We start from the raw sequence: 26,951 nt of genomic DNA on the forward strand, positions 1-26,951 counted from the left end.
AGGAGGAGGATAAGATAAAGAGGAGGAGGAGGATAAGATGAAGATGAGGAGGAGGAAGATGAGGAGGAGGAGGAAAAGGAGGAAGAGGAAGACAAGGAGGAGGAAGAGGAGGAAGAGGAGAAAGAAGAGGAAGAGGAGGAGGGGAAAGAGGAGGAGGAAGAGGAAGAGGAGGAGGATAAGATGAAGAGGAAGAGGAAGAGGAAGAGGAGGAAGAGGAGGATAAGATGAAGATGAAGAGGAGGAGGAGGAGGATAAGATGAAGAGGAGGAGGAGAAAGAGGAGGAGGAAGAGGAGGAGGAGGATAAGATGAAGAGGAGGAGGAGGAGGAAGAAGGGGAGGAAGAGGAGGAGGAGGAGGAGGAAGAGGAGGATAAGATGAAGAGGAGGAGGAAGAGGAGGAGGATAAGATGAAGAGGTCTATATTCTGTACAGTCAGACGATCTCCTGAGGTTTTAAACAAAGCAGCTCAACCACAATCCCCACACACACACACACACACACACACACACACACACACACACACACACACACACACACACACACACACAGCTTGTAAACCAGTCACTAAGCCCCTCCCACACTCGGTCATTCGCAGGTCAGTCCACCCCCCCCCTCCCAAACACACACACACACACACACACACACACACACACATACGAACACACACACACACACACACACACACACACTCCTCCTCTTCACCCCGGGTGTGTTTAAATAAACCAGGCCAGCTGTTTGCCATGAAAATGCCATTTACACCAACTGCCTCCATCTCACACACACACACACACACACACACACACACACACACACACACACACACACACACACACACACACACACACACACACACACACACACACACACACACACACACACACACACACACACACACACACAGAGAAAGTAATGAACACCTGAATTGAACATTTAACTGGACACAATAAAAGTTTAGATTTAAATTAAAGACACAAAGTTTCCATGACGATGAGATGCTCGTCTGATCAGAGGAAAGAGAGGAGGAGAGGAGGAGAAGAAGAGAGGAAGAGAGGAGGAGAAGAGGAGGAAGAGAGGAAACAATATAAGGTGGAAAGAAGGCACGAGGTGTAAAAAGGAGGAGAGGAAGAAGAGAGAAGGAGAAGAAGAGAGGGAAAAAAATGAGTGAGGGGGAAGAGAGGAAGAGGAGAAAAGTAAAGAAGGTGACAGAAGAAGACAGATGAATGAAGAGAGGAGGAGAAGAAGAGAGGAAGAGAGGCAACACAATAAGGTGGAAAGAAGGGAAGAGGAGTAAAAAGGAGGAGAGGAAGAAGAGAAGAGGAGAAGAAGACAGGAAGAGAGGCAACAAAAAAAGGTGGAAAGAAGAGAGGAGAAGAAAAAAGGAGAAGAGGAAACAAAATGAAGAGAGGAAGAGGAAAAAAGTAAAGAAGGAACAGGAGAGAAGAGGAGAAAGGAGGAGAGAGGAGGAGAGCAGGAAGAGGAGGAGGAAAGGAAGCCCCAAAAGAAAGAGTGAAAGGAGAAGGGAAGAAGAGCTGTGTGTATATGAGCAACCTGCATTGTAACACCTGTGTTTGCAAATATACACACACACACACACACACACACACACACACACACACACACACACACACACACACACACACACAGAGACACACACACACACACACACACACACACACACACAGAGACACACACACACACACACACACACACACACAGAGACACACACACACACACACACACACACACACAGAGAGACACACACACACACACACACACACACACACACACACACACAGAGAGAGACACACACACACACACACACACACACACACACACACAGACACACACAGAGACACACAGAGACACACACACACACACACACACACACACACACACAGAGAGAGAGACACACACACACACACACACACACACACACACACACACACACACACACACACACACACACACACACACACACACACACACACACACACACACACACACACACACGCCCGTCTGCTTCATTTACAGCCTCATTTACTCCGAATCTGCAGAATCAGGGAAAAACACTGCGGGCCGCTCCGGAGGCGTTGCCACGGTAACAGCCAAATATTCGAGGGGGGGGGGGGGGGGGGGCGCGGGGGTTAATGGCTTCAGAGGCCAACAGACCTGCAGCGCGTCATCAGGACTCAGACGCTGTTTAACGAGGATTAAAAAACTATAAGAAGGTTTATTAAAGGAGAAGTTCACCGTTTCTCTACTGGATGAGAGGAAGAAGAGGTAGAAGAGAGGAGGAAGAGGAGAGGAGGAAGAGAAGAAGAAGAGAGGAAAAGGAGAGGAAGAGGAGAGGAAGAACAGAGGAAAAAGAGGAAGAGGAGAGGAAGAAGAGAGGAAAGACAGAGGAAGAGGAGAGGAAGACCGGAAAGACAGAGGAAGTGGAGAGATAAAAGAGTGGAAGAGGAGAGGAAGAAGAGAGGAAGAAGAGAAGAAAAGAGAGGAAGAAGAGAGGAGGAAGAGAAGAAGAAGAGAGGAAAAGGAGAGGAAGAGGAGAGGAAGAACAGAGGAAAAAGAGGAAGAGGAGAGGAAGAAGAGAGGAAAGACAGAGGAAGAGGAGAGGAAGACCGGAAAGACAGAGGAAGTGGAGAGATAAAAGAGTGGAAGAGGAGAGGAAGAAGAGAGGAAGAAGAGAGGAAGATGAGAGGAAGATGAGAGGAAGAAGAGAGGAAGAAGAGAGGAAGAATGGAACAGGAGGAAAACACCAAGATGAGGGAAGAAGAGGGAAGGGAGTTAAAAGGAAGAGAAGAAATAAAATTGAGGGGAGAAGAGAGGAAGAGGAAAAACAAGCAAAGAAGAGGAGAAAAGAAGGAAAGAGGAGGAAAACACCAGGTGGAGAAGAGGACGAGGAGTTAAAAAGAGGAAGAAAGAAGGGAGGAGGAGGGCAAAGAGAGGAGAGGAAAGGAAGAGGAGTTGAAAGGAGAAGAGAAACTGAAATGAGGTGGGAAGAGAGGGAGAGGTTGAAAGAGGAGAGGACGAGGAGTTAAAAAGAGGTGAAAAGAAGGGAGGAGGAGAAGAAGAGGAGAAAAGAAGGGAGGAGGAGACTAAACAAAATGAGGAAACACCAAGAAGAGAAGAGGGAACAAAATTGAGGGAAGAGGAGGAATTACATCGGGAAAGGAGTTAAAAAGAGGAGATGAAATAAAATTGAGGTGAAAAGAAGGGAGGAGGAGGGAAAACAGAATGAGGTGGGAAGAGAGGAGAAAAGAGGAAGAGAGGAAACAATATAGGGTGGAAAGAAGGGAAGAGGAGTAAAAAGGAGGAGAGGAAGAAGAGAGAAGAAGGAGAAAAGAAAAGACAAATGAAGAGGAGAAAAGAAGGGAGGAGGAGGAGAGGAAGAGGAGAAAAGAAGGGAGGAGGAGGAGCAGAAGAAGAGGAGAAAAGAAGGGAGGAGGAGGAGGAGAGGAGAAAAGAAGGGAGGAGGAGGAGGAGAGGAGGAGAAAAGAAGGGAGGAGGAGGAGGAGAGGAAGTGATGACTAAAGATGGTTTTATGATAAGAACTCTTGGTCCTCATGTTGAGTGTAAAGCAGCTGTTTGAACGTCTCCATGTTTGTGAAACCTGAGTCTTGTTTAGTCTCAGACGGTTCGTGCTGCCGCCGCTTTAATGCGAGTTTCACGAAATCATGTTTAACGGCAGCGTGACATTAAAAAAAAAAAAAAAAAAAAAGAAAGAGTAGAAATAAAAAAAAAAAAAGAAATCATCCGAAGTTCGCAGTGAGTCATCAATCAAACCTCCAGCTGCAGGATCTCACCACTGTTCTTCTCGTTATCGTCTCGAAAAGCCGACTTCTCAAATCCGCCGTACGAAATCCGATCCGACACATAGACAGAGGCCTTAGCAACGGCCTTAGCAACAGCCTTAGCAACGGTCTTAGCAACGTTGAAACTAATAAAAACAACCCGACAAATAGCTAAAAATAATGAAACCAGTACGGATCCAACCCAGCCAGCATGACCATGTGGGACCATAAGGGTTACATTTGGGCTGTAAGATGGGTCCCCAAGTGGGTTTGGCCACAGTTTCCATGGTAACCCCACCTGTGTTTGCCCATATGGGCTTCGTGTAGGTTCTGACTGGGTTGCAGGTGGAGCCCAACTGGGTGAGATCAATGTATGTTTGCCTATATGGACCTTAAATGGGACCATGCAGTCGTCCCACATGGGCTTCACATGTGTCTGGGACCATGTGGGACTAAATTTGGGACAAAAATTTGCCCAGTTCAAGCCCCCATTTAACCCCTGTGGGCCCACATGGACATGCTAACTGGGAAGTTTCCTTAAAGTGAGACTGATACCAACTGAGAAGCATTAAATTACATAAAAGCCACCAACTCCTTAAACTTCTACATGATATGATTTTTACACTAATACATTGTCAAAGTCTTCATATTATCAAGACTTTCAGATAATCACACGTCACATTAAATCAACCAACGCTTCGTCCATATGAATAGTCATGTTTTCTAGCTCTGGGGGTAAAAAGGATCGATTGACAGGAGACGTTTCGCCACCACTTGGTATCGATTTATTTCGGTTGATATCGAGGTGGGGAGTTCTGGTCTTCTGAAATGAGGCCAACCAGGAAGTAACTTAGAGCTGCATTCTATCAAAAGGCCACCAGGGGGCGACCGTCTCTATACAAGTCAATGGAGAATTCACCAACTTCTCACTTGATTTCTAACCTCAGTAAACGTTTTCAAAATGTGTTTATGGTCTCAATCGCTAGTTTAAAGCCTTCTTCAATGCAGTATGATGTTCATTTGGGACATTTTGGCCTCCCTGATTTTATATGTGACGATAAAGCAGGGTATGCATTAGGGCGTGGCTACGTCCTGATTGACAGGTTGATTGACCAATGTCCTCCAGATCCAGCCCTCGCAACCATAGCAACCTCCCCGCTCCGCCCATGGCCCCGCCTCATGCCCATATAAGTAGAATCTGTGTTTTTATTTTTCCCAGCATGCACCTGAAACTGAAAAGATCTGAAACTATTGGCTTCCGAGCAGCAGTCTACAAACCAATGGGTGACGTCACGGATGTTACGTCCATTTCTTCTATACAGTCTGTGATTAAAAGGTATTGAGTATCGATACACAGACCTACCATTGATCTTGCAACTTTTGTCCTCCCAGGTGACTGGTTTGACTGTTAATAAAGTGTAAATATAATAAGTATATAAATATAATATGAGTACCCAATTCTGTGTTAGACCATTTTAGACAACTAAGCACAGTTTTACACTTATTTTTTTGTAAATTATGGTCGACATAGGCCTCATTTCAATTAAACTATCAATCATTTTTGAGTTAAAAAAGCAGAAATTATGAATTAAATGGTAAAATGGTTAATGGACTGTACTTATATACTCTTTTACACTACATGTCACATTCATTTAATCTGGGGTTCAGTTTTTTGCCCAGTGACACATCGTCATGTAGACTGGAGGAGCCGGGAATCAAACCACCGATCTTGCATGATTCGGCTTCCCGGAGTCACAGTCGAATTTAAGATCAGAGGAAAATATGTTGATGGACAAACTGGTCAAAATGTATTCAGGCTACAGTTTGGAAACCATTTCAAATATCTGAATGGCAGCGAATAATCACACCTGTCCAAACTGACCCGATCCATGAAGCATTAAGTACAAATTATCACCCAAGTCAATGAAAGTAGTGACGATTAGGATGTTTTAATTGTGTTTTCATCTTCCTGCATTGTCCACGAAAAGAAACATCTCTCCAGTTTTGTTTCTTTTTGAACTTTTTTTTTCACCACAATAGTTCCCAGCTCATTAAGGAAGCTCTACCTGAAATGACGGATGAACTAAACCTGTGCTTGAATTTAAGATAAACTTCCTGCTCTTCTACAAAAAGTTTGAAAAATGCCAAAAAACTTAAAAAAAAAGAAGCTTTGAAGAAACTCTCATCTGTACAAACAACCGTTAGATCCCCAACAATGAAATGTGCTGAGGTTTCCATTTCTGTACCAGTAAACAGGACACACCAGTAAAAACATCCTACAGGTCTCTACCCCCCCCCCCCCCCCCCCCTCTACCCTCCAAGCTCCAATTAACTCCCCAATTAACTGCCTCCTCCCCTCTGCAACTGTAGTTGGGGGATATTTGCAGACAGGGCAACCCCACAGGAATTAATCATTCAAATCATTAGCATCAGGTTGCCTGGAGGAGGGGGGGGGGGGGCAGGGGATAGGGGAAAGGGGGGAGGGGGGGGGGGTTGAGGTCACAAACACAACAAGAGTGCGTCGTCATCATCAACGCCAGCGACTCACCAGTTGTTGACCTGCAGGATGGTGAGGCCGGTGTCCTGCGCCAGCTGCTTCTTCTGCTCCTCCGACGGGTACGGGTGCTGCAGAGGGACAAAAAGCAGCAGCACGTTAGCACACCAGCACACACACACACACACACACACACACACACACACACACGCTCCAGCACACAAACACACACACACACACACACACGTCACAAGGTTGTTTCCTCCTCCTGTTGTTGTTGTTGTTGGCGTGAGAGCCTTAAAGCAGCAGCAGCTAATTAGCGTTAAAGAAGGGAGGCGGGGCTAGACTCATTAAGGGAATATGAGATGGAGCATAATTAATGGAGAGAAGAAGTGGTGAGCCAATTAGAGAGGGAAGCCAAGTGGAGAGAGTCCTGTTAATTAGACTGTGTGTGTGTGTTTGTGTGTGTGTGTGTGTGTGTGTGTGTGTGTGTGTGTGTGTGTTGTTTCTCTAACAGAACAAGCTTGAGGCTGCATCTTGATCCCAAGAGTCTTTGTGGTTATGTGAGACTGTATACGATACTTTATATATATGTGTGTGTGTATGTGTGTGTGTACAGTATGTATTCTCTTTATGTGTGTGAATCACTGTAGTTGCTTCTGTATAAATGGCTCAGTGATAAATAAAGGTTGGCAAGATGATGAATTCATAAATCAGTTAAACTAGTTATAAAAGCAGCATCACGTTTGTCAAAATGTACATTTAGTATTTTTGTTGGTTTTATATCATTTAAATGACATTTGCACCATTTTTGACCAAAAGTAAGACTGAATGCTCCTGAAAATGTCAAATGGTGTAACCACAAAAGAATGATACATATTCAGTTTAACTTAAACTTTGACCAGAATACATTTGTTGAACTCAATTTGATTTGTGAAGCAGAGAAAAAGAAGCAAAAACTGGCTGCCTGCAAAGTTCAGAGTTTGGCTGTCTACAACTTTTACTTTAAATCTAAAGCAGCGTGTGTTTGTTCTCAAACTTTCAACACACATTATTAAACTGAGCAACACCTTTTCACATGTGTAACTCCTTCCACCTGTTAGATAAAGAACAACCTTTACTCCTTGATATCTCACAATACACCTGTTAATCATTGACAGATCTACAGTAAGATGAAAGGCAACACTGGAATATGAGACAGAAAGCTTCAACGTCACTTTGAGGAAATGAAACTTAACATTAATCAGAGGACAGCAGAGCTGCAGTCGAGTCTCTCCACTTCTGTCCAAATATAAATTAAACTGAGTTCATCAAGTCTTTCTCAACAACACAGCAGAGTCTCTGCCAAACACTGGTGAGTACAACTGATCATATTTAATGTTTCAACAACCAGCTTTAACACAGGAGACAGGAAGTTCATCTCTTTTCATTTCATACTGACACTTGTGAGATTGTTTACAGTATAACTGCAGCTGCTTTTACAGACTCAGTAAAAACACTTTAAGTGTTTTTAAGTCTCTGTCAGTTCTCAGGACTTTTGTAAAGTGGAACTGAACCTCTGTGGTTTGGAGTTTAGCTTCACTGCTATTTCCTGATCTTTGACTTTTTACTGATCACTTCCTACAGACACATTCTGTTTCCTGTAGCTGTTTCACATTAAAAGCTTTTCACTGGTGAACTAGCAGGACACTTTTATTGTGAAGCAGCAACAGGAAATAAAAAGTGTTTTGTCACCAAGTTAGCAAAAGCTTTGTTAGCAGTGAGATTCTTCAATAATAAGTCTTCTCTACAACAAGATATGAACATATTCTGTGATATTTTATCAGTGGATCAGATTGTATTGAGTAATAGTAAAAGCACAAACAGCCACAATGAGCTGTTAGATAAAGAGCTGCAGATGAGTCTCTGACTGTAGTTTGTACAAACCAGCACACGTCCAACATTAAAGGAGAACAAAGACTTTAACCTGGCTGTGAAATCCTGGAGATAATCTGTTAATACTTTTCAATTCTGATTAAACGGTTAAGATTGCTCACAGCTCAATTTGAAGAAAGTGTCTCTCCAGCCCAATTGAAACATGGCATGTTTAATTCTACATTATTTTACCTAATATCAGGAACTATAATTAAACATTAACTGTACATCTTTAATTTTTAATCAAATACAATAAAAATGACCTTCTCTTCTTTCTCTCTACATGTGTAGATATGTCTGCTGCCAGCTGTCTGCTATCTGAAGATCAGTTTCTGTGCTCCATCTGTCTGGATGTGTTCACTGATCCAGTCAGCACACCATGTGGACACAACTTCTGCAAAAACTGCATCAATCAACACTGGAACAGTAATGTCCAGTACCTGTGTCCACTGTGTAAAAAGGTTTTCAACACAAGACCTGAACTTCACATCAACACTTTGTTCTCTGAGGTTGTTTCTCAGTTCAGACAGGAAGCTCAACAGAAAACCAGCAGCAGCAGCTCAGAGCAACAAGCTGCCAAACCAGGAGAAGTTCCCTGTGACGTCTGTACTGGAACCAAACTGAAGGCCCTGAAGTCCTGTCTGGTGTGTCTGACCTCCTACTGTCAGACTCACCTGGAGCCTCATCTGACAAAGTCAGTCCTGAAAAGACATCAGCTGATGGACCCTGTGGAGAACCTGGAAGACAGGATGTGTATGAAGCACGATAAACCTCTGGAGCTGTTCTGTAAGACCGACCAGACATGTGTCTGCATGCTCTGCTCTGTTTTAGACCACAAGACACATGAGTTTGTTCCTCTGAAAGAAGAATATGAAGGAAAGAAGGCAGAGCTGGGGAAGACAGAGGCTGAAATTCAGGAGATGATCCAGAAGAGACGACTGAAGATTCAAGAGATCAAACACTCAGTTGACCTCAGTGAGGAAGCTGCAGACAGAGAGAAAGCAGAAAGTGTTCAGGTCTTCACCGCTCTGAAGGAGTCTGTTGAGAGAAGCCTGAATGAGCTCATTGAGACGATTGAAGAGAAGCAAAGAACAACAGAGAAACAGGCTGAAGACTTCATCAGAGAGCTGGAACAGGAAATCTCTGAGCTGAAGAAGAGAAGCTCTGAGGTGGAGAAGCTCTCACACTCTGAAGACTACTTCCACTTCCTCCAACACTTCCCGTCCCTGAAAGCTGCTCCACCCACCAAAGACTGGACAGAGGTCAGTGTCCATCCATCATATGAGGGGACTGTGGTGAGATCTGTGGCTCAGCTGGAGGAGACGCTCAGTAAACAGATGAAGAAGCTGTTTGAGACTGAGCTGAAGAGGGTCCAGCAGTATGCAGTGGATGTGACTCTTGATCCTGATACAGCACATCCTAAACTCATCCTGTCTGATGATGGGAAACAAGTTTACTGTGGTGATGTGAAGAAGAATCTCCCAAACAACCCAGAGAGATTTTCTCTTTGTCACTGTGTGTTAGGAAAGAGTTTCTCTTCAGACAAATTTTACTTTGAGGTTCAAGTTAAAGAGAAGACTGGCTGGGCTTTAGGAGTGGTCAAAGAGTCGATCAACAGGAAGAGAATCATCAAAACGAGACCTCAGGTTGGTTACTGGACTATATGTTTGAGAAATGGAAATGAGTACATGGGTTGTACTAGCCCTACAGTCCGTCTCTCTCTGAAGTCTCGTCCTCAGAAGGTGGGGGTGTTTGTGGATTATGAGGAGGGTCTGGTCTCCTTTTATGACGTAGATGCTGCAGCTCTTATCTACTCCTTTACTGACTGCTCCTTCACTGAGAAACTCTACCCATACTTCAATCCCTATAAAAATGATGGTGGTATAAACTCCGCCCCTCTGATCATCTGTCCTGTCAATCAAACTGTCTGAGTCAATACCAGGATGCTGATTGATTATTAGACCAAAACTGATCAATTCTAAATGAAAAGATTCAGTTAATTATGGTAACAAATGTATATTCAGCAGTAATGTACAGTGTGAACTTGTTTCCATCAATAATGATTAATGCAGACATTCTTTTATGATTTATAATATAATTATTTCATGTATGTTGGAATTGACCTTAAACGTGTCTCTTTACTGCTTCAGTGTCCCTCCATGATTGATTCATTAACCTCTTCACTGGTGATGGATCCATCATGACAAACACACGTGTGGCACAACTGAAATCTAAAATCTAGTGTTCATCTCAAAGTTTGCAAAGATACCAAATATGTCAAACTGAATTTTAAGCTAATGTTTTGACAGTGATGGACAATATATGAAGAATATATTATTTTTTGATGTATGATGTAATGACACAACAATAAAGGCACAAGCACAGACTGAAGTCTTCATTCCTGGTGCATGGTGTATGTGGGTGTGACGCAATTTTCCTGAGCCGTATTATGTACAGTTAGCTGGTTTAGTCCATTGGTTCCCATCAATAATCGTAAGGGACACAAAGAAAACTGGTCAGTGACACTAAAGGCTGGATTTAACCTTACCAAACAGTTCTAGAGCCTCCAATGGTCACAGTAAGAAGAAGTAATTCAACTTAAAACAAATGTGATGTATTCAAAGTTGAAGTTAACACATGAAACAACAGAGTGTGTAGATTAAGGTGTAAAACCGTATCATGTGTATAACTGGTATCATTCATGTTGTGTGGACATACATTTTTACAGTCTTGAATCTTTCAAGTCCTCATAATGTCAATTATAACATGGCTGGCTTAAAGATTAATGGCGCCTTTTCACTATACAGTTCTAGCTCTACTCGGCTCGACTTTGCTTAGATCAAATTTAAGCTGCTAGCTCGGTTAACTGGCAAAACAGACAGACAGGAAGAATTAGCCAATCACAAAAAAGTACCTCAGTTTCTGCCCAGCGACAGGTTGCTAAGGCCCTACGGTTGCTAAGGGCAGCTAAGGTCCTATGGTTGCTACGGTGATGTGAGAATCTGCTTGGAAAAATGTCTCAAAATCCCCCCAGAATTTGGCTTCTGACAAGGTCCCGAACAATTGCAAACTGTGAGAAAACCGTAACTCCTGTCCAAAAACCGAAAACACCGTGAGAGACACAGAAGCCGGCAGATTCTGACAGTGTTTATTTTATTCACATATTCCTTAAAATGAGCGAGTAAGCTCAGTGTGAACACAGAGTGAGATTCTTTTGAAAAAAAAAAGACGATTACATTAGAGTCAATGAGGAGTGAGACAGGTATTGCTGCCGGTCTCAGCCCCCCCGTTTAAATTTTGTGCAGACCCCGCCTGTCAACGTCACATTTTATGAATCCCAACACCTATGTCTACATTTTGACAAAAAATTATTTGTCTCCTTTTTACGGTTTGGCCGTGAGCTCGAGTTAAAAATTAAAATTATGGTTATCTTTCACTGCTTCTCGCACTCAAGCTAACTGACGCTTCCACTCTAACTTTGAAGGAAAAGTGATTTCCACTCCTCATTTGACTGCTCATAGTTTGAAAAGTTTACATGTTATGTAAAAACAGTTTGGTGTTGTGGAGAGAGCACAAGTTGTCCTCCGTTTTAAAGTTTGAATTACATTTCTACGTGCAGGTATGAGAGAGCTAGGTGACTCTGAACAAAGATGAAACTTTGTGGGTTTAAAAAAAAAAATCCCATTCATTTTCAATGGGGGAAAGAATTGGAATTTCAACACCAAAAGTCAGAGCACCTCTTTCCCGATGGAGCCGCACGTTTTGATGTATATATTATCGGGTTTTCTCAAAGCTGCGGGACGAGTTACGTGCCGGCGGAAGAATAAGTATGGAGAAGATTAAGAGATGCCCGCACCTGTGGCACTAATTAAGATTAGGTCCAGTAGTTGTAGTTGATAAAAGTCATATGTGGAATCAACCTTTAGAAGACTTAAAGCAACTGTAATCAGTATTTTATGTCTCAAATCAACGGACGCCATCTTGGCTCCATAGCAGAACTATTGTCACATATAAACCATCAGTAGGTTTATTGGGTTAATTTAGCCGTCTGTAATGATTTGGTAACACATAGTGGAGCATTTAGATATTTCCCTCAGGAGTTGGTAGAGAGTAAAAACTAAAAAAGAGAGAATATTGGACTTTACATTCAGCAGGTGGACAGAAACACGATGAACTAATGAATGATAATGTTAAATAACTTCAGGTTTAACATTAAAAACGAATATAAAGAAGAGATCTACAGTAGGAGCAGAGTTGTTGAACCGTGTCTACACATCATTAGATACAAGAACCAGCTTTAAATAAACAGTGTGAGTGTTTGCAGCAGAGGGAAAGTTCACGAAAGGTTACGCAGCCTCGAGAACAATAAATAACGTTTCACTGCAACAGCTGACAGTCAGTGAGAGTTGCTTCATCTGTTGACTGAAACCAGCTGCTGCAGATCCTCCGCGGCACGTTGCTGCCTGTCCCTGACCCAGATAACAGCACTTTCAGGAGCTATTTTCACACTGGAGGTAACACGTAGCGCTGCTAAAAGTTCACACTCATTTAAAACACTGTGTGGAGAGAGAGAGAGAGAGAGAGAGGAAGAGAAAGAGAGGGAGGGAGAACATCCAAAACACAGGAGAACACATGATTCAAGGTTTAAAGTTCAGGAGAAGAAGATGAAGACGGGTCTGCTGAAACCAAACTATTAAATATAATAAGTGAAGTCTTGCATGCTCCAAGAGTTCTGCTACTTTACTTTCCATTTTCAGAGTCTTTTGACATTTCCGGCTACATTTTTAGGGGGAAATATGTGGAGAAAAAACGTCTCATACAAAGCGGCAGCAGCTGTAGGAGCACATTTTCTTTTAGGTTTCAACAAAAAAAAAAAAAAAAGAAGGTCCAAGTCAGTCCTATCTACAGTCTGCCATATCCCCCCCCCCCCCCCCCCCCCCCCACTCTTAAGCCCCTTTCAGACACGCAACCCTTTACGTTAATCTGATGGCAGCTCGGCACGCATGAATAACCGCCTGAGTCACGATTACGCACAAGTCAGGACGGAAATTTTAACGACGTCGAACCTGAAATATTTCGAAATTAGTTTCAAGTCTGAACTGAAAACTGTAGATTAATAAAAGAGAGAGAGAGAGAGAGAGAGAGAGAGAGAGAGAGAGAGAGAGAGAGAGAGAGAGAGACTTTCTAATATCGCAATTTTAAGGCGTTATAAGGGTCAATGAAGGGTTTGTTAGTGTCCATGTGGTTTAGTTTAAATTTAAAGGGTTAAAATGTGAAAATAAACGTATGAATAACTTCACACATTCTTTTTTTGTGGACCCAGCATCAAATTTCTGCTTTTAATCCATTTAGAGAGAATATATTAGAGGATTATGGTAAAAATGTCTAAGTGGTGTAACCATAAAAACTTTGTACCAAATAATTCAACTTGCTTAAAAACAGTAAATAGTCAATAAAACACCATCTGCTCTTTCTCTTTCTTTGTTAAATATTCTGTAAATAGAAAAAAAGGAAAATGAATATAACCAAGTGGACAGATGAAGCCAGTAATGTTACATATTTGATGTCTGGTATTATTATAAAGTTGTTTTGCATGTTCAGATTTTAGATGGAAATATAAGAAACATCATTTAAAGTGAAATGAATCAACCTGTTGGAGCATAAAGCTGCAAAAACTAAATAATTAAACTTGTTAAAGAGTATTTTTTGTCACTTTTACTCCAATGAAGCCTTTAACCCTCCTGTTGTGCTCCCGGGTCAAATTGACCCATCTGTTTTGACTCTTCCTTCCTTCCTTCCTTTCTTCCTCTCTTCCTCCTTTCCTTCCTTTCCTTCCTTTCCTTCCTTCCTTCCTTCCTTCCTTCCTTCCCTCCTTCCTTCCTCCCTCCTTTCCTACTTCTCTCCCTCCTTTTTCTTCCTTTACTTCCTTCCTTCCTTCCTTCCCTTCTTCCTTCTTCTTTCCTTCCTTCCCTCCTCCCTTCCTCCCTCCTTTCCTTCCTTCCTACTTCTCTCCCTCCTTTTTCTTCCTTCTTCCTTCCTTCCTTCCTTCCTACTCAAGCACAACAGGAGGGTTAAATACTTCCTCCTTCCTCCTTCACTCTCCCTGGCATGTGACGAAATCCTTATCTGACTCATTTAAACCTCAGCTGATGCATTTGTTTCCTCTTCAGCCGAGTCGAACCAAGACATTAGCATAAAGAAGTAGGACAGCGAGGACAAGGAGGAGAAAACACACACGATGAAGTAGGAAGGTTACTACTCCTCCTCCTCCTCCTCCTCCTTCTCCTGCTATTTAAGAATTCACCGCCACACGGTAGCCAGTCGAACCGCCTCGAGCCAACAGCAGAAGATCCACCACATCCTTCTCTCTCTGCAGTGGAAACCAGGAGGAAGACTCTTTGATGTTTGTCTTCGCTCCGACTCGCTCATCCCGCTGCCAGGAGAGCCGTGTTTCCCCTCTGATCTGATAGCAGGTAATCGGCCTAAACTGCATCTAATTTGCCACAAAGCGCGATAATCACTGAGGTTTCTTCTTTTTTCTTCTTCTTCTTCACAGTCTCGAAAAGTGGAAGCTTTAATCTGAGGGAGGCGCTCCGATTGTTCCGCAGCAACAGAAGATGATTTTATAAAAACAAGAGGAGGAAAGAGGAATAAAAGCCGTTTTACAAGCAGCATGTGAGCCGACAGAGTAACACGCACACATCCAACATCATGTCATCTAAAAACGCTGTGACCTCCGACCTCTGAGCGGCTCTCACTGTCATATAAAAACGTCACGCATGAGAACGAGTTAAATGTATGAAACGGCTGGATCTTCCTTCACCGCATGCAGCATGGTGAAATAAAAAAAAAATAAAAAAAAGAAAACCCACATGCTGCTCCACCTCCAAGTCTAATTTCAGAGTTTCCACTGGAGGTTTTAATCTGGAGCCACCTGCTCATTATAAAATTATAATCCTGTTAGCAGGGAGGCGACCCGACCACGGAGCCTGGCCCAACCCCAACGCCCAGAGGCTGGTCTGAGATCAGCTTCACTGCCTGAAGCCTGAAGGAAGACAGCTAGGAGGAGTAGAGTAGTATAGTATAGTATAGTAGTAGTAGTATAGTATATAGTATAGTAGTATAGTATATAGTATAGTAGTATAGTATAGTAGTATAGCAGTAGTAGTAGTAGTAGTAGTATAGTATATAGTATAGTGTATAGTAGTATAGTATAGTAGTAGTAGTAGTATAGTATATAGTATAGTGTATAGTAGTATAGTATATAGTATAGTATAGTATAGTATGTATTAGTACATAGTTAAGTATATAGTATAGTGTATAGTAGTATAGTATAGTATAGAGTATAGTATGTACTAGTACATGGTATAGTATAGACTAGTATATAGTATAGTATAGATTATAGTATATACTAGTACATAGAGTATAGAGTATAGTGTAGTATAGTACATAGTATAGTATATAGTATAGTATAGTTTATACTATAGTATATAGTATAGAGTATAGAGTATAGTATATTCTAGTACATAGTATATTATAGTATATTAGTATAGTATAGTATATAGTATAGTATATAGTATAGTATAGTTTATACTATAGTATATAGTATATAGTATAGAGTATAGTATATTCTAGTACATAGTAAAGTACATAGTATATTATAGTATATAGTATATAGTATAGTTTTAATTAGTAAAATACTATAGTTAGTTAGTTTACGTAGAACCAATCAGAACAGAGTGGGCTCATTGGGGGGAGGGGGGGGGGGGGGGTTAAAGAGACGGCCTGTTTCAGACAGAGGCTGAACTGAGCGGCTGCATAAAGGACCAGTATGAGGAGTTTCTAACTGGAAATCATGCAAAGATATTCAGGTAGAGCTCCAGAATATAAATGTGAAGCTGGAACACACACACACACACACACACACACACACACACACACACAGACACACAGACACACACACACACACACACACACACACACACACTTCAGTGCCAGACTGTAAATGCATGTTAAACACCTTCAAACACACAGTGGTGTGTGTGTGTGCTGCGCTGTGATGTGGGGGAGGTGTTGTTGTTTAGTTCCTAGTAAAACTGTTAAGAGGCTGTAATTACTACTCATTTAATGGCTGGAGTGTGTGTGTGTGTGTGTGTGTGTGTGTGTGTGTGTGTGTGTGTGTGTGTGTGTGTGTGTGTGTGTGTGTGTGTGTGTGTGTGTGTTACAGGCATGTCAGCACTGGTCCAGTCGGAGTCATCCAGATTTCTTTGCCCGATTGATTCATTTTTAAGAAACGATCAGAGGCTTCAGGTTTTAACAGGGAAACGTTGCAGATTCTTGCAGATTTAAGAGAAAACAGGCGCCCGTTGAGCTTCTTTTTTTTTTTTTTTTTGCTTTAACAGGTTCAATAATGTTTTCGTAGATGTGATTTTGTCTTTCCGACAGCTTGCAGCTTTCCCTCCATCTGTCCGTCTGGTCGGCCTCGCTTCATTATCTGACGGACGCTCATTTACGCTGTCAGGGAAGAAAGGCTGCTCCGTGATGTATGTGACCACATGCTGGACATTTTTTGGGTGTATGTGTAAGTGTGTGTGTGTGAGAGAGGTCAATAAAGGCGACTCCCACAGAGAGCCGGGCCCCGGGGTCCCTGGGGGGCCTGTCACAGAGGTAATGGATGATGTTTTCTCTGCAGGGTGAGGGAGCCGCAGAACAGCCTTCCTCACACTGCGGGGAAATGAACGTCTGATCACAGAGGCCTTTATTTTTTAACCAAACCCAGAGCCGCTCGGACACGATAAGTCTCAGGTCTGATTACACAACTGCAGTCCTGCCGGGGCCACGTTTTCGAGAGACTGGAGCACAGGAAGTCACATCCCAGACCCAGATTTAGTTCATGAAAAACGTTTAAAAATTTTACCCAAACATGCTCCGACCTCATTGGACCGTTGACCAGTTTTTCTTCAAATCTCTGCACATGTTTCTGTTTTTCCGAGAGAGAGAAAACTAGAATTAGAAGAAATGTCTGATTCTGAGTTGGTTCTTTTTACCGCCTGGCAGACAGAGGAAAAGCATGGCTCTGATTTGTATTTCTTTGGCCTGAAAATGGTCAAATTCAAACTGAATAAGACTCAGTTCAAAAATATCAGTTACAGACAACTTGAGTCTTAAAAAACTCAAGCCTGTAGAAACCATTTAGTTTGCTTTTGGCCACTTTTTCGAACAAACAGTCCAAGAAACAATGTGAGGCACTTCAGAAAGTCTTCCATCAGGAACAAAAATACTTCATTGGATGCAACTGAATCTCCAAATACGACTGAAATGTAGGTTAAATTCCTTTTTACCAACAGACTCATGACAAGCAACCACAATTAGATTATTATCACTCATCAAAGTCAGAATATCTTGAGAATAGATCTTTAAAAGGTTTGAAGACTAATCAGTTAGTTGCCAAAAATGAAATTCGCCAACAAAAAAAGCCTAAATTCTCTGATTCCACCTTCTTAAATATCAATATTGTCTAGTTTCTTTTAGTCTTCTATGACAATGAACCCAATATCTTTGTGTTGTGTACAATACGAGGCATTTAAGGACATCATCTTGGGCTTCGGGAAACAGTTTACCCCATTTTACAACATATTACAACGATTCATCTGGAAAATAATTGAGATATTAAAAGATAAAGACAATAATTGACAGGTAGTTGCAGCCCTGCTTTAGAACCTCCAGTTTCAGAGAGCTCTACATCGTCAGTGTAAAAACCTGATGTATACGATCAGATGCATGTAGTACACAGATAAACCACCAGGGGGCTTTTTATTTCAACGTTGTCAATCAGTGAGACAAAATTTTAAAGCCTGGATATGTTTTTACCAGTTTAGAAAAAGTTAAAATGAGAAAAACATTTAAATAATTACTGGCACTTCAACAGGAATAGTTACTGGATTAATGCAATGATGAATTACTAAATATTTTGTTGCTAATTTTACAGTAAATTCCTGTTGTCAGATTGTGTGCTTAAGAATTTCCAATCCTATTGTGTCTTAATTTTGGCGCCTGATTTTCAGACCTGAGCTTAGTCTGCTTGGTTTTCCTCTTTGCTACGATTCATTTGGACATTTCTGAATACAATAATCGCAGTCAGATCCAAACGAGGCAGAGGAAGTCTCAGTTTGGTCAGGTAGTAGATAGATAGTAGATAGTAATACTTCAGTTTAACAGTCTAAGAACCTGTTTCATTAGGACAGGGTTTTTATTTATTTATCATGATACCAGTACCAAATCCTAACCCTAACCCTAACCACCAATCCAAGTACCATTAAAGTGATCCTGATACCAGCTGAGTCCTTTATTAGATTCCCATTAACACATGTAGGTCTCTGTCTGTTATGTTGTGTAACAGTGTGTAGTGTAGACTCACTTTACAGCGTTTAGGAGGCATCTTAGCTGCTGAACTGCTAAGCACGCTAACTCAAATTCACCATGACTTCACCACCACAGACGGGTCTTAGCTGCTGTGGCAGTGGACCAATCACATGATGCATTGAATACAAGAACGCTGGTGTTGATTGGCTGTGAGCAAGTCCAGAGAAATAGTCATATTTTCTAGCTCTGGGTGCAAAAAGGATCGTTTGCAGGTATCGTTTAACGGGAGACTATTTGGTATCGATTTATTTCAGCCAAGACTTTAAAAAGGTAGCGTGTACTGATATCCAGTCCTAGCGGCGACACAAAGTCAAATCAACCCAAATGGTGGAATATTTGAGGGTCGTAGCTGCTGTGGCAGTGCATCAATCTCATGATGCATTAAACCCAAGAACGCTTGCAATGATTGTGTCCATACAAAAAGGATTGATTGCAGGTATCATGTTGATGCTACTTGGTATCGACTTATTTCAGACGATACCTTAAAAAAGGTATCAAGTACTGATATCCAGCCCTACTGGCAGAACAACACAACGTCACTAAAATATGAGATGCTGCTTAATCTTAAAGCAGATCAAGCAGCTAAATCAGCCTCCGAAGAAGAGATTTGATTAGCAGTGATATTGTTTAACCAATCAGAAGCCTATCACGAACACTTCCACAAATGTCTGGAGGCTTATAAAAAGCTTACATCAAGATTTTTTACAGTCATGATTTATTAATGGGAAAGATATTTGTGCCAGGACATTTCTGAATGGAGTAATTAACTCTTTTTCAGTCTCTCACATAACGAGTTTCTCTTAATTCATTGTTGGAAACTGTCCTACATTTCATCAGTCTTTGCTTTCAAAGTTTACTCTCAATTTAGTTTTAATCTTGTTTTTAATCATTTTTGTGGACAGTATTAATCCTGATTTCTGTTCACTGTAAACAGAAATGAACACGACACCAATCGAGAAGCTTCTCCAACAGCTGCAACGAGCTGCGCTGCTTTCTGATTAGAACTTCTTTCCATTATTATTATCGCGGTTGGTTCAAAGTCTGACCCTGACCTTTACTTCACATTCAGTCATTCTGCCTCCTCCGCCCTTCATGTGCTTAGTTACATCTTGCAGATGTGCAGAATGATTTTTTAAAGAGTAACAGAGCTCAGAGGAAGTACAGGACTCATGTCGAGGTCCTCACATACGAGTTCATCATCTACAATCAGAGAAGCTCCTGCAGGCGTTTTGTCCTCATGTGATGCACAGTGATTGAGTTTTTCTCAGCACGCATTAATTATCACTCATGTTTACAGATTCAAGTCAAGGATGGATGAGAGTTATTTTCTGTATTCTGAAGTCATCAACGCTGACTTTAATTAAAGGGTCAGATTAAGATTTTACTTATATTGGATGTTAAACATGATTCAAGTTTCATGTCTTGAGGTGAATGTATTATATAGAGATACTGCCTGCAAGTCAAAGATCAGGGCTTCCTTTGTCTACTTTCTACTTCCTCCTCGTGATGATGTCAGAATGGTTGCGCATGCCAACAAACAGTCGTACAGGTTATTCATAGTCTTGGTTACTAAGGTTGTTGCTAAGGTTAGCACCGGCCCATCCTTTACACTTAATACGCAAATTCTTTCTTCTTTTCTTTCTTTTAAATAAAGAAAATTGCTGGTAGACAAGAAGCCAATCAAAGGCTCTGACCCAATGAAGAGCTCAGGTCAGTGGTACAGGATTTGGTTGGCTGTAACAACTGTCAATCAATCAATCAATCAATCAATAAATCAATCATCCATCATCATGTCTATATATGGACTTATCAGTACTGCAGAAGAATTAAAGGTAAATAACTCTGTCCCCAAACATAATGGCGTGTAGCATCCACTCATTATACTATTATATTATCATTATATCAGTGGTATAAAATGATCTTCGAATGACAATAATATCGTTTATCGCGATTATTCCTGAGACAATAAATCGTCAAATAAAAGTAGTTATCGTGACAGGACCGAAAGGACGTTATGATGGTAAAATTCAGAAAAATTAAGAAGTATTTGATACAGTTATTATCAGATAAATTAGCCAATTCTGTCCATAATGAAACTGCTGCTGACAGACGGTGAACCATAAGCTAACTTACGTGGCTCAGTCAGGTTAACTAAAGCTTAATCAGACTAGTGTATTTATTGACTTGCTAAACATCCACCCAACCTATGATTCCCGACAACAGTAAAGAGTAAAAGTGGATGAAGTTGTGATGACATCAACCTAAAGAAAAGTAAGAAGCTTTAATCATATGTAGAGTAACGTTTGTCTGACAGCTGCAGGCGGATTCACGATCAATTAAACGATCTACGAGCCCGATATGATCCATCTACTTTATTAGAAGAAGCACCTTTCTCTAAAGCTCTCTGATATCTATGTTATTCTTAAAAGCCGCCTTTGTGTTACTTGAAATGAGAAAAAAACAAAAATCTAAAGTAAAACCATTAAAGATTCAACCAATGAGAAGAAAGGTGGCAAACAAACAAGCAGCAGCAGCCTGTGAAACAAAAGAGTCTTTAATAAACTCCTTCATAGAGACTCTCTCCTCTGAGACTTGGCTGGTTTCACCTTTTTTCTTTTCTTTGTTTCTTTGCCTCACAAACACAAACAAACATCTTCAGGGAAACCACACATTACCGACTGAAACATTCCCATCATTTCATATTTGTTTAAACATGTTCTTATCTTTTACCACAGAAGTTATAAATTATGTTTTCAGATTGAATTTGTTCTCTATTATAGATATCTGACAATCACAGCAACTTCTCTTTGTGGAGCTCCTGTTCTGCCACTTTCTGAGCCAACAGCATTACGGCTAAATCTACTATCAAACTGGAATCTATTTTTATAGTTTGTCACATTTGACCACATGTTTCTCATATATTATATTTGGGTTTTTACAGGAGATTGTCAAGGCTAGTTGAGAGCGGCAAAAAAAAAAAAAAATCCCTCCAGTCATTCTGGCAGTTCCACTTAACAGACACTGGAAAGCTCTTTTCTATACTCTGGAAAATATTCTGTTTGTGCACTCAAGGCAATTGGTAAATCCTCTTATTGGAGGAATTACAGATAACATCTGTGTATAATAGAGTGTTAGTTGGTGTTTAAACTCATTCACACCTCACATCGACTGGATTCATGTTTCTATGTGCTGACTGAGCTTTGTCGTCCTTTCAGGTTATTTTGAACTGTACGGCTGCTGTTGGCTGGTTGGGTTGTTTTACTGCCAACATCAATGTCATCAAGAGTAGTCTCACCCTCATTTTTTGTAATTTAGAAAGATTGTAACCCTCGGGGATGCTGTCGAGACCTCTGATTTAAGATCTGAGGGTATGATTATTAATGAACATCTACTGAATGAAGGCATGTTTACTACAAATGCCTGTTTTGTGTTTTAATGACATGCGAGGATTATGTCCGTTTTATAGACGACAGGAATGTTCTTGCCGCATTGTGGTAGAACAATATCAAAGGCTTGTCATGTTGCTCTCATAGTTTTATGTACAGTTAAACTATATATACAGTTTATAGTTTAATTTAATAGGCAAAGTAAAGAGGGGCCCCAAAGACAATCTTGCCTAAGCCCCTTGTTGTCTAGAGGCGAATGTGGTTGCTAGGCGGTTGCTAAGGTGTTTATACTTGCATATCTCAGATGTGATTCAGCTGCTACTATAGTTGCTACTACAGCTGACCAATCAGGACAGAGTGGGCTCATCGAGGGGGGGGGGGGGGGGCTTCTTAAAGAGACAGGAGCTATAATGGGGGGCTGCATAAAGGACCAGTAGAAGATAAATAAGGAGTTTTTAACTGGAAATCATGCAAAGATATTCCAGAAGAGACTCAGAATATTAATATAGAGGTGCAGATGTGAAGAATATGAACTCTTTAAAGGTGCATTCTGTAAGATTTAGTGTTCGACTTGGCAGAAAAGGAGTATACTGTTCATAAGTATGTTTTAATTAATGTATAATTCAATGAAAATACCAATCATTGGAGCCTGCCATGTTTCTACAGTAGCCCAGAACTGACAAATCAAACATTAGAGTTTCACGGGCATCGTAGATTCTCATCGAGAGGAGTATTCAGTTGGTTGTAATCTGCAACTTCACCACTAGATGGCACTAAATCTTAAATACTTGTCCTTTAAAGATAAAAAGGCCAAATCGTTCTAATTTTAGGACAAAGATTAAACAAAAGCTACGAGTCAGTTCCTGAACAGAATTACGTTATTTTGATGTGATTTTCATGTCTAAACTTTTATTCTTTATATCTCTGCATTTTGAAATAGTGTCACATAACTGCTGTCTCTTATAGTTTGATGTTAGGTGAGTCTATGTTGCCTTTTGTCTAAACTCATTTTTGGATGTTCAGCTTGTTCTTGGGATTCAGTTGTCTATGTTTGGTGTTTGAGTTGTGATATATTTGTTCATGTCAGACACTGAGCTCAGACAGGAGGAACAACGATGGAAATACTCTAAGTCCAAGTCTGATGTGTTGTCTTTTAAAATATGTTGGACTGTTGTCAATAAACCACAACACATATATAGTAATTATAACGTAAACAGTAATAAGTAATTATTGTTATTACTGATAATGAGCCATGAAACCCTCCCCCCCCCACCAAATTAAAGACGGAGCAGCCGCAGATTGCAGAAATTACAAAGGCCACATTCACATTTTTAGTTTTTTGGTCTGTAAGTTTGGAGGCCGAGGGCGTAAACACAATCACCGCCACGTCTAACGATCTCCATTTGTTAAATCTGTGGCGCCAAATGTTCAGACTATTGACTTTATAATCAAGGAGGGGCCCCCGGTCTGCCAAGCTGTGAATTTAGCAGATATGAATATGATGACAGACAGATACAAGTGGAGGGAGGCGATGACATCATTAGGAGGCAGACTTCCTGTTTGATCGTGGAGGCGTCCGGCAATGATGAAGGAGGAGGTGGTGAGTGTAGAGTCTCTTCTTCTTGGCTCAACATCTGCAGCTCTGTGGCAGTAAACAGCCGCTGATGGATGGATGGAGATGGAGGTGGAGGTGTCCCGCTGACCTTTGACCCCCTGATGGTTGGAGGGTAAAGGAGGGGAGGGGGGGGAATGGTGAGGTCAACGCTGGGGCTTCCTGCTAACTCATCTGTCCTAAGCCCATTCCTCAGCCTGGCGGACAGGCGAGTGAGCCAAACGGGGCGAACGGGGGTGAAGCCCTCCTCTGTAATTGCGGGCGCTTGGCTTTGAAGTTTCGGGAGTCGTTTCTGTCGACCGATGGCGGAGCGCGGTCAACGTCGTCGGCGTGCTGGGAAGCGCTCGGACGTGGAAAGTCTTTCCAGCTGTTTTCGACGGAGTCACATGTGTAATTTGTAAGCCGAGGCAGCTCTTTAATGAGTTGGGCGACTGTAAACAAATGGTAGCGTACACAAAGAGCCCGGCACCGCCACCGCCACCTGTTTCTGTTTGGGTTTGTAAGAAAGTCGTTTAAAAAGGAGGTGAGGAACATCTGTGAGCGGGGAGGGAGGTAAATTACAAACTAATCACATTAACAGGGACCAAGCCTTTTAGTTGATTTTTACACTTTAACATGCAACACTTATAAAATAAAAAGTATGAAAGAGAGCAGCAGCAGCGTGTGTGTGTGTGTTTATGTATGTGTGTGTGTGTGTGTGTGTGTGTGTGTGTGTGGTGTAAACAGCACGTTGGCTTGTGGTTCGGCTTTTATGAGCTGTGGCTCAGAGGAGGCTGCAGGATTTTGTGTACAACTTCAGGGGAGGTAACCAGAACACACACACACACACACACACACACAGTCACACACACACACACACACACAGACACACACACACACACACACACACACACACACACATAAACACAAACACAAACACACACATGCACACACACACACACACACACACACACACACACACAGACACAAACACAAACACACACATGCACACACACACACACACACACACACACACACACACACACACACATACATAAACACAAACACACACATGCGCAGACACAAACACACACACACGCCAACAGCTCCGCCTTCGCCCCGGTCAGCAGGATTGTAGCTGCAGGTCTGACAAACAAAGATTTTCAAACAGGAGGCACATCTAAATGATCCGACTCTGAATCCGACCGTTTTCACACGTGTTGCTGATTAAGAACTCTTTTTTTTTTTTTTTTTTTTTTTGGTTTTCAGGTCCAACACGACTAAAAGCTTCCCAACAGAAGCTCGCTGATAATTAAAAAAGAAGCAAAAAACTTTTACAAGAGCAGACTGTAAGTTCATAGGAGCTGTGTAACCTTCCACACACACACACACACACACACACACACACACACAGACACACACACACACACACACACACACACACACTGAATTAAGAAACATCTGCTAGGTTTTAATTTATTAAAGGATAATTTCAGCTTATTGAAAATCATTTTTTATGCTTTTCTTATAATCAATAAATCTTCATGTGTGGATCCAAACCAAGAATGAACTGATCTACTAGCAATGTGTGTGTGTGTGTGTGTGTGTGTGTGTGTGTGTGTGTGGTGTGTGTGTGTGTGTGTGTGTGTGTCAAAGTCCGATGGATCTTATTGCTCTGTATTAAAAAATGATTAAAAACACACGTTACTGTGTTTAGAAATATATTTATATATAATCATATACACTCTGAAAGTCTTTACAGCTTTTTGTGATTTCTGTTCTGCAGGTTTTTGGTTATAATCCTATTTTTCTATCTTTCATCTGTTTTATTTCTTTATTCTGCTGTTCTGACTCCTTCATTAAATCATAAACTAGTAAACTTGGTGAATAAAGTCTGATTTTTGCCTGTTTCTGTTCCATTTGTCTCCATTTGTTTCATTAAATCATCTGTTACTGCTGTCCTTCACACAACCTTAACCTCCACCAGCCTCCTCCTCTTCCTCCTCTTCCTCCTCCTCCTCCTCTCTCAGGTACCAGTGTTTCCTCCCCTCCCATCGTTCCTCCCATCGTTCCTCTCACCTCCCATCTGCTGCAGGACTCGCTGTCCTCCAGGTTTCTGCTCGGAGTCCTGGCAGAGACCCCGACCCCCACGGAGCAGAGGGCCCGATTTAGCCTCTCCATGTATGGAGGCAGGGCAGGGGGAGAGACGGGGGAGACGGGGGAGGAGGAGGAGGAGGAGGAGGAGGAGGAGGAGGAGGGGGGAGGAGGGGGGGAGTGTTTGGCTCTCAGCTGGCCTCAGTCAAACCTATGAGTCAGTCAGGACTGGGACTTTGAAGCCGGCCCTCCTCCCTTTTTTACTGGCCAATTTCGTTTTAATTTCACCCTCATAAAAAAACATATTTCCCTTTAGGTTTGAGCATTATTTGAGAATCTACTTATTCTTCATGCACAGATGAACAGAGTGATATAATATTAATAAATCCTGATGGGACTCATTTGTAGTCTAATATCTTTATTGGATCAAAAATGTTTGAAACCCAACCGGACAAACCTAAACCCTTCAGCTGCATGAGACTTCTTCTTCTTTATGTTTTTATTTAACCCTCCTGGTGTGTTCGAGTCAAAGAAGGAAGGAAGAAGGAAGGAAAGGAGGGAGGGAGGGAGGAAGGAGGGAAGGAAGAAAGGGAGATGGAGGAAGGAAGGAAAGGAGGGAAGAAGGGAAGGAAGGAAAGGAGGAAAGAAGGAGGGAAGGAAGGAAGGAAAGGAGGAAAGAAGGAGGGAAGGAAAGAAGGAAGGAAGGAAAGGAGGGAAGAAGGGAAGGAAGGAAAGGAGGAAAGAAGGAGGGAAGGAAGGAAGGAAGGAAAGAAAGGAGGAAGGAAGGAAGGAAGAAGGGAGGAAGGAAAGGAGGGAGGGAGGGAGGAAGGAGGGAAGGAAGAAAGGGAGATGGAGGAAGGAAGGAAAGGAGGGAAGAAGGGAAGGAAGGAAAGGAGGAAAGAAGGAGGGAAGGAAAGAAGGAAGGAAAGAAAGGAGGAAGGAAGGAAGGAAGAAGGGAGGAAGGAAAGGAGGGAGGGAGGGAGGAAGGAGGGAAGGAAGAAAGGGAGATGGAGGAAGGAAGGAAGGAAAGAAAGGAGGAAGGAAGGAAGGAAGAAGGGAGGAAGGAAGGAAGGAAAGGAATAAGAAGGAGGGAAGGAAGGAAGGAAGGAAGGAAGGAAGGAAGGAAAGGAGGAAGGAAGGAAGGAAGGCAGGAGGGAAGGAAAGGAGGGAAGGAAGGAAGGAAGGAAGGAAGAGTCAAAACAGATGGGTCAATTTGACCCGGGAGCATAACAGGAGGGTTAATCTGCGTAACTAACA

General features: G+C 41.9%; 2 protein-coding genes across 2 annotated transcripts in view; one reads left to right on the top strand and one right to left on the bottom strand.

Annotated features, from left to right (window-relative positions):
• LOC128379418 (homeobox protein Meis1-like) overlaps nucleotides 1-26,951 on the bottom strand; it is a 79,031-nt gene that overhangs the window by 10,585 nt on the left and 41,495 nt on the right. The window contains exon 8 of the mRNA XM_053339041.1: nucleotides 6,342-6,418. Coding sequence (XP_053195016.1) covers nucleotides 6,342-6,418 — 77 coding nt within the window. The remainder of the gene's footprint in view (nucleotides 1-6,341; nucleotides 6,419-26,951) is intronic.
• Nucleotides 8,495-26,951, top strand: part of LOC128376266 (E3 ubiquitin-protein ligase TRIM39-like) — a 230,296-nt gene continuing 211,839 nt past the window's right edge. The window contains exon 1 of the mRNA XM_053336402.1: nucleotides 8,495-10,196. Within this exon, the coding sequence (XP_053192377.1) occupies nucleotides 8,495-10,132 (1,638 nt within the window). The 3' untranslated portion in view covers nucleotides 10,133-10,196. The remainder of the gene's footprint in view (nucleotides 10,197-26,951) is intronic.

Source organism: Scomber japonicus, chromosome 2 (genome assembly GCF_027409825.1).
Source record: "Scomber japonicus isolate fScoJap1 chromosome 2, fScoJap1.pri, whole genome shotgun sequence".
NCBI lineage: Eukaryota > Metazoa > Chordata > Actinopteri > Scombriformes > Scombridae > Scomber > Scomber japonicus.